The sequence below is a fragment of the Seriola dumerili genome, unplaced genomic scaffold (assembly GCF_002260705.1).
Source record: "Seriola dumerili isolate Sdu_G_001 unplaced genomic scaffold, Sdu_1.0 BDQW01000242.1, whole genome shotgun sequence".
NCBI lineage: Eukaryota > Metazoa > Chordata > Actinopteri > Carangiformes > Carangidae > Seriola > Seriola dumerili.
In genome coordinates this window covers 7,985,660-8,000,292 of record NW_019174497.1, presented here as the reverse complement: position 1 = coordinate 8,000,292, position 14,633 = coordinate 7,985,660, and the positions used below count along the sequence as shown (strand labels likewise).

The 14,633-nt window shown below is 42.3% G+C and overlaps 1 protein-coding gene across 1 annotated transcript in view; it reads left to right on the top strand.

The window, feature by feature from the left end:
* The first annotated feature begins 5,733 nt into the window (after positions 1 to 5,733).
* The window catches only part of LOC111229612 (kinesin-like protein KIF21A), a 59,895-nt gene continuing 50,995 nt past the window's right edge, over positions 5,734 to 14,633 (top strand). The window contains exon 1 of the mRNA XM_022756007.1: positions 5,734 to 5,800. Coding sequence (XP_022611728.1) covers positions 5,757 to 5,800 — 44 coding nt within the window. The 5' untranslated portion in view covers positions 5,734 to 5,756. The remainder of the gene's footprint in view (positions 5,801 to 14,633) is intronic.

Genomic DNA, 14,633 nt, shown 5'->3' with positions numbered 1-14,633 from the left:
AGCCCTGTAGCACAGTAATGATCCAAATCAAATCTTTTTTCAGCACGTTGGTCTCATCTTTTTAGCAGTTACATCCAGGTGTTTGTAGTAAAGTTTGCTAAGTCCAATTTCAAGAGCAGGTCAAAGTCAAGCAGCATCATGTGTTTTTTTCTCTCTGGTTTCTTGTGTTTTTTTATCAAAGACTTTATCATGGACAGTGATTAAATGACTTGTCATCAACAAAATATGATACACATATTCCTCCTCATGGTATTTTTCCATGTATCATGAAGAAAAACTTCACTGAGGAGGTAAAACTCAGAAGTGCAGCTTCATCAATCCAACCAGGTCCACAGTGTGTCTGCCAGCTGTATGTACAGTCTATGGAAGGACACATTCTAATGTGGCTTTGAAGTTCTACATCATTATGATGTCACAGAATTCTGTGACATCACACACAACAAACACACACACAACACACACACACACACACACACACACACACAACACACACACACACACACACACACACACACACACACACACACACACACACACACACACACACATATTTTTTCATTATTTAAAAGTAATTAAATAAACAGTGATTATGATAACTGAACTCTCACACTGCTACTTTTATGAAAACACTTATAGTTGTTAACATTTGAAAAAAACTGTCAATCCAACCAATTCATTTCCACCTTTAATGTGAATTATATATAATTTGTTTGCAACATCTGTTTACACTGAAGCCACTTCATCATACAGTCCTCATATTTAGGGACATGTCAACCCTGTACATTTACCGTTGTAACACGCCCAGGCATGAGACGAGGGCATGAGGCGAGAGGGCATAAGGCACGAGGTGGCCGGAAGCTCCAGGCTGCAGCCTTACCCAACTCAAAATCCCCGCCAGTTCCTGCCAGTTTCATGCGAGATGCATTCTGGATACTGGCTTGTATACTTCAGTGTGAACAGTTAGCTTGGTACTAATTTGTTCATTTAGTAGGAAGTATGCACTATATTCTTACTGAGTATTGTAGTAGGCATTGTGTGGATTTACCTGGCTTAACTGCAGTACGAGCGACAGAGACGCCAGAGACGTGGGAAGAATAAAGGTGGAGGACCTGATTCTGCTTGTGAACAATAGATTGTGCAACCCCGGTCACATCAACAGTGAAGGAGAAGATCTGCTGTCAGGATATTGAACTGTTGGCCGTTGGTCTTAGACTGTAATGTATGTACCGAGGGAGTTCTCACACATCGTCACCATTTGTTGTTTACATTCAACCACGAGCAGAGCCTGCAGTCGCATGTGACGTAATTCATGAGACCATTTTACAGTTTTTTCTGAATGCTTAAGCACATTTTTTGCAACATTGGCTATTTTTGCTAAACTCTACACCACAAATGAGAAAACCTTTCACCAAATTATCAAAACGTATAGTCTCCTTGCAAAGCGAACACAGCTTGATTAACTCTTCACACCTTAGTAAAAATGGTGTTTTCGTATCAAACAGTAAACACATGCCATCATTTAATAAGCACATAATGTGCCAACTACACACTGATGGTATGAATACAAAACACATCTGGCTTTTGCTTTCTCTGTGCACAAGGTAGGCTAGGTCAGTTTGAGGTCATAACTTTTGTCATAGTTCTGTAAACACACAGGGATCCAAAACTTCAAAGTATTGGTGTTTTATTCACACTCGTCAAACAAAGACACAGCACAGAACACAAAATAATAAATTCAACAAAAAAAGACAATCAGCCTACATCATGCCGTCTCTCTGGGTCCGGCCACAAAATCTCATCTACATCGCATGCGATGTCCTCCAGTCCAAGGCCACGGGGAAAATACCTCCTTGCATGCCGTATCAGGCCTGACATGATGCTGCTCAATATCTCCACATCCTCCTCCTTTGCCTGTAAAAGGGCTGCGTGTTGATGGGGATGGCGGTCGTGGACTTTCCAGCGCCAGGCAGAAAAGAACTCTTAATCGGATTTAGAATGAGAGTATGGGGGAAGGTTGAGTGCCATTGAAGAGTGGGTGATCGGTAAACCAGTTGCGGACCAAAGCAGCCCTACGGAAAACTAACATTGTCCCATATGATAACATATCGGGTCTGCTCTGGTCTCTGAACAGTGAGAATGTCGTGTAAGGTGTCCAGGAATGCAATCATGTGTGCAGAGTTATATGGGCCAATGGTTGCATGATGGTGAACAACACCATTTTGGCTGATAGCTGCACACATGGTGATGTTACCACACAGTTTGTCCTGGGACATTGATTATTGCACGGTGTCCATAATGTTCCTACCACGCCTCCTTGTTTACTGAGGTTAAAACCTGCCTCATCGACAAAGAGCAGCTCGTGTCCCATGGCATCTGCCTCCAGCTCCATTACTCTCTGGACAAGACAAAACAAATGCAACACATCAGGCCCATACACAGCACTACAGTAGCCTATGCACTTCGAAATTCAGAACCAATGACACTATAGCTTACCTGCACATACTCATATCGCAGTTGCTTCACACGTTCACTATTTCTTTCGAAAGGAACTCTGTAAATTTGTTTCATCCTTATTCTGTTGCGGGCAAGTACACGACTTAGTACTGACATGCTCACACTGCGTATATTTTGGAAGATGGTGTCATTATCAATTATACGCTGCTGTATTTCGCGTAGTCTTATTGCGTTATTGGCAATCACCATATTCACTATATGGGGCTCTTGCTCTGGAGTGAACTTCTTCCTCGGCCCCAACATCTGGACGTCTAGCAATTCTGTAAAGTAACAATTTCAGAATTTTTGCATGTATGGTATTGTTGTGTTTCTCATTAGAGTAGGGCAGTGCTACAATCTTAGTGCAATGTGACTGTACTTACCGATTTTCATTTCGAAATGTCCTAATGATGCTCGCTACAGTGTAGCGGCTCAAATTAGGCTGAACCCGTTGGCCAGCTTCCCTCAGGGTCATTCAATGGTTTATGACATGGTCCACTATTGTTGCTCTGATGTCATCAGTTATTCTATTTCTTCTTCTTACCTCTCCTCTTCCCCCTCCTCGTCCTCCTCTTGCTCCTCCTTGTCCTCTTCCTCTAACTTCCTCTAACCCTCTCGCTCTTCACCTCCACGTCCTCTTCCTCCAACTCCTTCACCTCCACGTCTCTCCCTCTTGCTTTCTTCACCTCCACGTCCTCTTCCTCCAACTCCTTCACCTCCACGTCCTCTCCCTCTTGCTTCTTCACCTCCACGTCCTCTTCCTCCAACTCCTTCACCTCCACGTCCTCTTCCTCGGCCTCCTCTGATTCTTACTCTTCTTGCTCCTTCCATTGTACTCCACACAGACAGCTTACCTGTGGCTTATTTATAGTGCTTAGGCTGATTGCAAAGTGAACTAATTCTCTAAAATTGTTTTCACATGTGAAAGTGTGCCAGACAGTTGGCAAAATAGTGTAAATAATAGCCATACATGTGTATAATTTTGCTAGGAGTGTTTTGGAAATTTGGCAATTGAGTGTAAGCAGCGAGTTGTGTTTAAAGTTCTGCAAAAAGAGTGCTGTGCAGTGAATTGTGCCTACAGTTTTGCAAAGTGTTTGTTACAAAATTACAAACTGAGTGCAAAGCAGTATTTGTGCTTTTAGTTTGGCTAACTCAGTGAGTGGTTTTGCTATATGTATTAATAGTTTTAGAAATTGTGCTACAAGAACATGATTAGCGCTTAAGCATTCAGAAAAAACTGTAAGAGTACAGACCCAGCACCCTGATGCATTCAATGCAATATCAGGGGATTTTAACCATGTCACTCTCACCTCTCACCTGACTGGCTTCACTCAGTGTGTTGACTGTCCCACAAGGGAAAATAAGACACTGGATCTGTTGTATTCAAATGTCAAGGAGGCCTACACTGCTTCAGCTCTACCACCACTTGGCAGATCAGATCATAATCTGGTTTTTCTTCAGCCTTCCTACAAGCCTTGTGTACTGAGGCAGGCTGCAACCACCCGTCATTCAGGACCTGGACCCCAGAGGCCAGTGAGTCTCTAAAAGACTGCTTTGAGTGCACAGATTGGAATGTCCTGTTGGAGACACAGGAAAATGGTAGAAACAAGGACCCTGACCTTGATAGAATGGTTGAATGTAATTCATTGGAAAAAAAAATCAAAACTACCTCAGAACAATCATTGATGCAGTTAACATTTTTATTCATTCACTGTATTTATTTCTACCACAGTCACCTGCATGGTCACACGTAGCCTGCTGTTTGTTTTTATCTGTGCTGATGAGCCTCCTAAATCAGCATATTGTCCCCAGGTGCAGTCGATGAAGGAGCGGGTGATTGTGCTCCTGCTCAGTCAGGTAGTAGAGAGGTGTTGACAGCAGGAGGCGCTGTTCTCTCTGCTCCCCTGCCCAGAGAGTTGCAAACTGCTGTGGAGAGACAGTCAGGGGGTCGGCTTCTACACCATCAAACATAAAGGTACAATGGAGAGTGGGAGGGTGGAGGAGGATAATATCACAATGAGAGGGGGCTGGACATATTTATCTATTTCGTGATATATTTATTTTTATTTTGCATGTAAATCTTACCTAATTCAGTTTTAGTACTGGTTGTCCCCCTTTACAGTCGCAATTGATTTACCTTGTTTACCACCTGTTTACCTCAACATTACTGTATGACTCCTAACATTTAAGTAAACACATCAAATAGATTCAGATAAGGAAAATACTAATATTAACCAACACTTCAATTAGCCTAATCTGCTATTTATTAGTTTACTCAGTAGTCGTAATTTCCCACAGACCAAGGTGACATCTGATGTCTTATCTGACCAGCAGTGCAAAATCAAAAGATGTTCAGTTTGCTGTGTGTGACCAAGAAAAGCATCAAATCCTCATATTTGAAAAGTTAGAAACAGCAAATCTATGACATTTATGATTCAAAAATAAATAAAACTCTTAATTATTAAAATAGCTGCTAATTAATTTTCTCTTGATGGAATAATCAGCTGATTGTTGCAGCTCTAGTGGTATTAGTATTTTTACTTAACTGTAAAGTATGTAAAGGACCTGTATATCTCTTCCACGACTGGATTTATGTTTGTGTAATTTTCCTGATAGTTTAATTAATCACATATTCAAGGTGTGAGGACTACACCCATATTAGAGTATGGTTTAACCTACATCATGTAATTATTCGTTACAAAATAAAAGTGTAGCTGTCATCACTACTCTGATAAAATGTGCATGAGACCCTTGTTATGACGTCATCTCGCAGCCGGTGCTCCGGAGAGGGCGTGGCTTGCTGACGCATTGCGGTTTCCTCCCCGGTGCGTAAACGGAGCCGAGACAGGCAGGCGGCGCGCGCATACGTGTGTTCAAAATGCGTGTATGTGTCTGTGCGCGCGCGTGCGCGCGCGGCAATGGCTCACTGAGCGGCATGAGCGGCGACGGTGGCGGCAGTAGTGTGCATGTGGGCTGGAGCTGAAGCATCTGGGCCGAACTGCGCAGAGATGCAGCGCACGTAAACGCGACATGCGGACACACCGCCTTACCTTCCCGCTCACCTCCACGCTGATATCATGGTTAAAACACCGCTGAGATCATTTTTTTTTGTTTGTTTTGAAATGGCGGCGCTCAAATCGAGGTGAGCAGCTGCGTTGCTCGGGGAGTGCGCACTTTTTTCTCGCTGTTTTGCCAGGGGCAAGCAGCCAAGACAAATAAATCCGGTTTTTGTTCCTTTTCCACCTATTATTGCATGAGGAACCATGACGACGGGGCAAGATGAAAGCTCAGTCCGCGTGGCACTGAGGTAAGTCACGAAAATGTCTTTTAATTCTCCATCAACTGGTAAATGCGTATCTGTGTCTTAATTACCCAGTGCCACCTGTCAGTCCGTGCCGCGGGCGTAGCAAACACTCACAGGTCAACAGCAGCATCTGCTAATACACACACACTGTATCTATAAATTATCAGCCTCATTTCATTTTAGCACGGTGACCCAGTTCCAGCCAGGCACCTCCTGATGCTGCCACCCGCTTATAAGGACACATTCTCGGTGTGTCGGCGCTTCCCCTTGGCTAGGATTTGCAGTTTCTCAAAGTGTGATGCACAGCCGGTTTTCTGTGTGTGGACATAGCAGAAATACAAAGCATAACACTCAATGCACAGGTGCACACGCATGGGCCGTGTTCTCCACACATCTGAATGCATTGGGAAGGATGATGCCTATTGTAAAGGCTTGGCTATCAAAGAAAGGAAGAAACACAAGAGAGGGTAGGAGAGAGACAATCGGCCTGTTTTTCTCCAGAAGCCTGGCCTCTCCTCAAAGCCTCCTGCAGAGAGACAGTTAATCGATGAAAGAACAGCTTCACTGACAGCCAGGTTTCAAGGAAAGGACAGTGGACCGGTTCAGTGCAGCTCCTGTAACGCTGTCAAGTCTGCTCTTTGTTTGCAGACATTTAGTCCACAGCCCAGTCATGGCTCTCAGTGATTGAAGCCTCTTTTTTTCAGCACAGAGACAGAATCAGGCTTTCTTTCCTCCAAGTTCATGCACTTAATGTGTGCTGTTGTTCTGAAGTAGGCCGCTCCCACCCAACTGGTGAGGTGGCACAGTGACATAATGGTAAACCAGTCTCTCTGTGTCTCTCATTCAAGGCCATTCAGAGATCATTATAGAAATGATAATGGCTAAATTGTTGCACACATCTCCTCTCTTTCCTCTGTATTTGTGTGTTTTCCAACTTTTCCATGCATGTGCTAATTTGTGCCCAGTACTCACCCTCATGTGCACTTGTTCACAAAAGTGCATCATCATTGTGTGTGAGGAGCATGTTTGTCCAGAGCTTCCTGATTCCAGTTCCCATTTGAAGGGGGGGAAACTCCACGTTTTGATGCTGCTGGTGATGCAGCTGACATGTGTGGGCTGCTTTTGTTGTTCGGTAGTAGTGGATTTGTTGTTGTTGTTTGAAAGATAGCCAAACAGTTGATATGGAGACGTTTACAGTAAAGCTTTTATTGTAGAAAATAAGGAAGTGAGGATAAATATTTTTCTTTTTTATAGATTCAACAGTTACACAGGGAGAAATCCGTCATAAAAGAGGCTGAGACATCAATGTTGACACTGACAATAGATGTCAGTTTGTTTTGAAAGAGGGCAAGAGTCATCATAGGATGTACAAAATCACCAGGTCTAATTGAAACACAGCAGATCATATACAGAAGACGAGGGTGAATGTACAGCACTTAATTACAAAACAGTGCCTGGAGCAACCTGCACAGTGCACACCACAAATCAATGATCTCTATTACCTGTGTAACGAGTGTGACAGAGTATCTGCGTGTGGATTTAAAGAGTGCCACGTCCCACCCCCCAAACCCCCCAGTCCAGTGGAGGATCTGCATTCAGTGGTAAGCAGAAAAATAACACCTGTACTGATGTGATGCTACACAATACAATTGTACAATTAACTGGACTTTAGATCACACCTTTTAGAAACAAATCTCTTGCCAGATGGGCTGTGACTGCAACACTTACTTTCATTATCAGTTAATCTGCTTTGGTCTGAAATAATCAATTAGTCATTTGGTTTATAAAATGTGAGAAAATGGTGAGAAATGTCCATCACGATTTCCTAAAGCCCAAGGTGACATCTTCAAATTCAAATGCAGCCAGAAAATATTCACATTTCAGAAGCTGAGACCAGAATAATCTTTAATTTAAATTAGTTTTCTTGAAAAAGTGATTAATGAGTCCTCAAAAGAGTTGCTGATTCATTTCCTGTCGATCAACCAATGGGTGAATTGTTGCAGATCTACTTGCCGGTTTATTAGGTACACCTAGCTAAATCTAATGCAGTCTAATACAATAGTCCTGCATTAACCCACATTCATGAAGGTTATAATGATCAGTTTTGATTGAGACTGTTTTAGAGAGGTGTTGATTCAGTTGTATGATCATTGTGGAAGATGTGTTGAGTTGTACAGAGAGGAGCTTCTGTTATTAAGCCTACCCTCAATGAAATGGGAAGGGCAAAATAGATTCAAACACCTGTTACACATAAAATAGAAACACCTGTCACCTGTCGAGCAGATTCAACAATAATGGAACATTATAACCTTCACAAAGGTTGGATTATCTTTTGGCAGGAGTGCTGTGACTGCTGCTTCTGTTTCAGCCTGATAAACCTGATAAACTGGCAACAGAGTTGATGTTGCAATGCATCAAAATAAGACCACAAATTACAGCCTCAATTACAGCCTTACTGTAAATTGCAGGAAAAGTGTGGACAGCATTCATCTAGTGAGAGGTGGATATTTTGTGCTCTGGTTCCAGGAAGTAAAATTACAGCTCTGATTTTAGCACACTACATTTCAATTTGTCAAAACCAGTTGTTTCTCAAAACCTACGCAGAAAAGCACAGTTAATCTTTCTCAGAAAAATGCATGGGGTAATTTCAGGCTTTAGACCTCTGCTGATAATCTACAGTTTTGAGGCATTCAGGACATAAACCAGTGTTTTCTCCTCTGTGACACCCAGTCCCAGTGATGGGTCTGCAGTGGCATGTTTTAACTGCTACCAACTGGCAAAATAGTTTGTCAAGACTGTCGACAAGTCTCACCGTGCATGTGTACAACCAGGTCAATTCGGGTGTGACAGCTCATTCTTTCAGCTGCTTCAATTCCAAATAAACACAACTAGTTCCCAGATACATGTGTTTGCTCACTCCTCACTGCACGCGAGCTGCTCTGTGTCAAGAAAATGCCTAAAATTTAATGCAGTGGAAAAAGTACTGAGCTTATCTGAGAGACCAGTAATTCCAAGGTGCAGTTTGAGCCATAATACCTGATCCTAGATTGTTTACTACCTTTTTAAGCAGGGTCGCTTTAAGGACTGAGGGGCCTGGTGGAGGTTGTTCAATCGGTTTAAGCTTATCTCAACACAGGCGGCCCTGTTCTTTCAAACCTCCTCAAAGGAGCACAACGCTCAAGACATTTGCTTTAAACGTGCATTTGCTTCTATAACGTGATTACCCATGCACCGAAATGGTGGGCATTGTTGGTGAATTGTTACACAGCACACCCCACTGGCTACAGTACATAGATTGTACTTAGGCTGCTTATTTGCACAGTGTAAGACGTCACAATGGCTTGTCTTGAATGGTAGGTGTACATTGAGGGGAAGGGCTTAGGTGGAACTGAAGACTTGTTGAACCTGCCTGCTGGAGCGATTATTGTTACACAACAAACCAAGGGCAGCTATCATTTATTCTTAAGGTGGTGACAGATGAGTAGTGAGGATCAAAGAGAGAGGGAGTGATTTGATCTATGTTTATATCTGCTCTAACAACTTACTGTGCGACGGTTTCGCTGCTGTTGCCAAACTCATTAACAACTGAATAACATGAAGCAGACTGTGAAATCAAAAGACATATCTCAATAAGGAAATCCAGCTTCTTTTCCTTTTTTCCGCTGCAAGGACTTGTTAATTTTGATGCTCAGCTGAAGGACGAAACAATGACGATAATGAAATTAAATAGGTCCCTAAACCTCTTAAGGCTTAAGTTACAGGCATACTTAAATGTAATGACTTGGAGGCATGCAGCAACTGGTATAATTCGCTAAGTCTAAGCCCCAGGTTGCAGCTCATGAGCCAAATGTAGAGACAGGGTTAACTGTGGTAGAAAAAGCTTGTTAAAATGAGCCGCACGATTAGAGCAGATATCTACTATTACTTAAAGAACCAGCACAGGCCTTAACTCAGTTGACAAGAGACAACAGCTGACAATAGCTGTGGGGGTTTAAGGTACAAACAGAGGCTGGGGGCCTCTCAACTGAGAGGAGGAAAAGTAAGGTGCAGATTGGAAAACTGCTAAAACCTGGGAAAATAGACATAAATCCCCCCAAAACAGTGAACTGTGACAATGAGAAGGTTTTAGCTTAACAGCCTGCATATAGACATAACAGGCTTATTTTGAATGTTGAGTAAAAAGTAAAGTTTATATATAAAATCTATATCTATAAATCTAATCTATATAAAATCATTTTGAGTACAAAACATGACGTTTTGGATGCAGAGACATGGAAAGTTTAACAGTGAAAAACTTATTTGGACACACAGTTCTAGTAACATGGGCATGGCCAGTAGAGCCCTGGCAGAGGACCAGTGGGAGCTCAGATATGGGACATTTAGATGCGTGTTCATCACCCATGGCAGCACCGTGCAAACACAAAAGCCCCGACGGGGTCTAAAGCCTCTCCAGACCTCGTGCTTTGTTCACATCCACTGAGCCAAGTCAGTCTGTCAGGAGTTAGCTGCTGACCCATGGTCCTGTGAATCTGTGTGTGTATATAAGTGTGTGTTTGTCTGTAGCTGTTCTCTGTTTCCTCCCATTGTTCTGACTGTGAGTCCAGTGTAATATTTATACCCAGCTGTGCTGTTACAGCTTCACACTTTCACACACTGGGAGCTTCTTTAGGATGATTACTGTGTTAAACACCTGCTGGTGGTATGAGGCCGGAATGTGTGTTTTGCCAGTCCATATGAAACACTATACACAATGTCTGTTTCATGTAGACACAAAAACTCAGTCAGAACAGAGGAAACGTGAATCCCCATATCACTGCATGTAACTCAAGGGTCTTCCCAGAGCTGCTGGACATATATATGACAGTGGTATATACTGTCTATATTATATTTACTGCATTATAGGCCACGGCCGACATTTGATAATATCGTATATCATGATATTTCCCGTCATATTTTTCATAATATCGGGGTAAAAAACTTTTTATAATACTATTAATACTTCTTTTTTTTTTTTTTTTGCTGTTTTGTCCAGTCTGCCCTGCTGCCGAGTCCAACCCTCATTTCATGGTTTGGCTTATTGAACCTTGACATGTGACAAATAAAACTGACCTGCTGTTTCGTGGCAGCATTGCTTACCCCTGAAATATAAACACAAAATACAATACTGTAATTAGATATTATAAAATAAACACCTGAAACATAGAATACAACAATCTAATTATATAACCCCCTCTACTTTAGTTGCATCAGGGAACAGCTCTCAGAACAACGTGATTAACAGCAGTGGCAGCCATGTTGAGCCCATGAATAACAGTATTTCTCGGTACAGTATAGTGATGGATGGGGATCAGGTGCAATAGTTAAAAAAAAAAAAACCAGCAGGAACCAGTACTCATGGTTGTTTTATGTGGACTGATGACCTTAGCAACCCTGAATATTTGAAAACCTCAGTCAAAGCTTTCAAAATTTCAGGTTTTCAGCTAATATCTCCTGCTGTGCCACCAGGGAGTCTGGGTTATTCTTTGTTTCTTCGTCTGGAGTGATGAGTATTGGCCGTGACCTGTGTTTCCATCCAGCTCCGCATCCTCCTTCTATCATCCTCATTCTTTTGTTGGAGAAATGGCCTGAGGGGAGCGTACATCACGCTGTATTACTTCCCTGCATACGCTGCTCGTCTTTTTAAGTGTTAGCCAAAGTGTTAAAGTGCTAGCCAAGTTACACACACGGAAGCTATGAATAACACCTACTTTGCCTGCAGAACTAGCTGACGGGGGAGTGTGTGTTTCCAGAGAGGGAGCTGGAGCTCAACACAGGCCAGCTCTGAATAGACTGAGCTCATTACAAAGTAACATAGCTGACCTTACATCACTTGTATTTGTGGTGCTACAGGCATTGCACTCAGGCTGCCAACCGGTGTCACTTTATAGTGTTAAGGTTGGTCATTGTGATAGATTTGTTTGCAACGGTTAACAAGCTTACAGTCTTTGTTTAGTCTATAAAATAGTGACAAATATCATTTTACAAGTATCCAGAGCTTGAAGGGACGTATTTGGTCCAAAATATATTTGATTGGTAATTGACAAAAAACTGAAAAAAGCTGCAAAGGACAAGATAATGTTTTGAATTTTTGCTTGATAAATGACTGGTTCACTGATTATCAACTTTGTTAGTTAACTTTCTGTTAACTCATTGACCTACATTGGCTACCCATGGCCGCCCAAATCAAGTACAAGTCATTAATGCTGCCTTCAGAGTGACTTCTGGGTCTGCACTGTCGACTTGAACTCAATCATTCAGGCTTACGCTCCTTCTCATCCACTCTGTTCCTCCACCAAGGAACATAGTCTGGCATTGTCATCCCTGCACACAAGACAGTCACAGTCAAGACTGGTCTCACTTGTAAGTTGCTTTGGGTAAAAAACAAAAAAACAAAAAAAAAAGTAAATTTAATGTAAATGTAATATGAAACATCTAATCAGTTGATTTGAGACTTGTTTCAGCCACAATTCCTGCATTTCCAAACTTATGAACACCAATAAGTGAAACAATTTGTCAGTTGGTGGTCAGAAAACAAATGAATCTGCTGGAATTTTGATAATAGATGAGTTGTTTAAGTCAGATGCCAAATATTCTCTGGTTTCATGGGAAACTTTTTGTAGCCTAAAGGATAATCAAAATAATAATGAACAGGCTGTTTCATAATGAAAATAACTGTTGGTTGCAGCTCTAGAATAATTCAAAGAAAGTGAAGGAAAGTTGTGTAGCAGGACTCTAATTATCAGATCTTCACATTATCTTTAGTAAGTGACTTTGCCATGGTGACAGGCTGCTCTGTGATTCAGTAATTTGAGTGGAACCCAGATACATTTCCAGTGTTTAGCCTTCATGACCTCCTTCTAGACAGAAGTCTCCACCATTCCAAGACGACGCTAAGCATAGCCTACACTTAAAGTCAACTTCCCCCAAAATAGATTCCTGACTGGCCGCAGCATTGCTGGAAGACCTCAGTTATCTATATCGGCAGCTCTAAGGAGTCAGCGCATTTCAGCCAGACGCATCTGCACCAGTGCAGAGAGCCTTCGCCTGCGGAGCGGCACGCACCACATGTGGACACGTTTATGACAAGGAATGGACCCCCCCCCCCCATTATGTAGCACTTAGGAAACAAGCTGGTCATGCAAAATAGATTGGATGTAATTATAGGGTAGCTTACATGTGCACCACACCCATTGCAAATATGTTGTTCCCTCTGCGGCTGGCATTCACACTTTACTCATTTTTTGTCATTGTCTTCCTCCTCCAGACTCCAGCACAGCTCTGCCTGATGTTGGCCTTTCTCTCCTGCACAGACCTGTCCGGTTAAGGGCTCGGCTAAAATGGATGTGGTCTAAATGTAGAATTGGTACCACAAATAGGATGTGGATGTAACTTAACTTCTATCATCAAACTACCAGCAGAACGTCACAAATAGGCCTCAGACAGTCACAAATAGCTCTGTTTGCGTAGTGAGCTGCCACCTTGTTATTTATGTCAAGAGGCTGTCTCTGCAGTTAACGGGAGCGGATGCGTTTTCTCTATCAAGTGAATCAGGCTGTATCTGTACGTCCATTACACGTGATGTGTGAGGTTATATCTGTAACAGGTCAGACGTCAGTGGAGTGATTTGGACGATGCATGTTTAAATAGTGTTCAAGTTTAATAAAAATGTTGGCTGATTGGCTGACTGGAGCTGGTGTAGTCAAAACTTAGGACCTCAGTCTCAGATAGGGCAGCAACCAACGATCATTATTGATTACATTGCTCATTACTTTTTATAGGTTTAATAGCTTAGCCTGTAAAATCTTTACCCATTAATTTTCTGTTGATGAACCAATTTTTTTTTAGCAATAAGCTCAAACACATGTACAGGCTCACTTTTTGATGAAACTGGTTGGACCAGTGAAGGTAAATCTTAATACTGTATTATATAACCTTTTTTAAAAAAAAAAAAAAAATTGTCCATTAATAACTAGGTCGATCATTAATTGATTAGCCATACCGCAGGGGGCTGGAGCGAATCCCAGCTGACATTGGGCGAGGGCGGGGTTCACCATGGACAGGTCTCCGGTCACCAATCACAGGCCTGACATATAGAGACAAACAACCATTCACACTCACATTCACACCTATGGGCAATTTAGAGTTACCAATTAACCTGCATGTCTTTGGATGGTGGGAGGAAGCTGGAGCACCCAGAGGAAACACACGCAGGCACGAAGCCAACATGCTAACTCCACACAGAACCCAGAACCTTTTTGCTGTGAGGCGACAGTGCTAACCACTTGTCCACCGTGCCACCCCAATTAGTCAATCATTACCAAATATTTTGTAGCTCCAGATGCTCAGATGTAAGAGTTTGCTGCTTTTATTTCTCATATATGATAATGTGCGTGTGTGTAGTTACATAAATGAAAATCTTTGAGACAAAACAAGACATCTGAAGAGGTTGCAGAGGACCCTGAAAAACAGTTTTTTTCAGTGTATTCTGACGTAATTTACACAAGAAGATAAATCAATTTAAACCAGGAGGGGTGATCAATACTAAGGCTCACAATCATCTTTCTGCATGATTTGTGGAGGACAACAATTGTGAGCTCATGATGAACAGCTTTTTCACACGTTCCGTACAGTGCGACTGTCGGACACCTTCCTGCGTCAGACGGTCTTGCACCTAAAATACAGCCGTGGATTAAACACCTCTGGAGGCAGCACATGCAAATGAGCCCTCAACACCTGCTGGCATCATGTAGCAGCTGTCTGATTCTGCATATTTATGAGACATTAGTAATTTGAATTT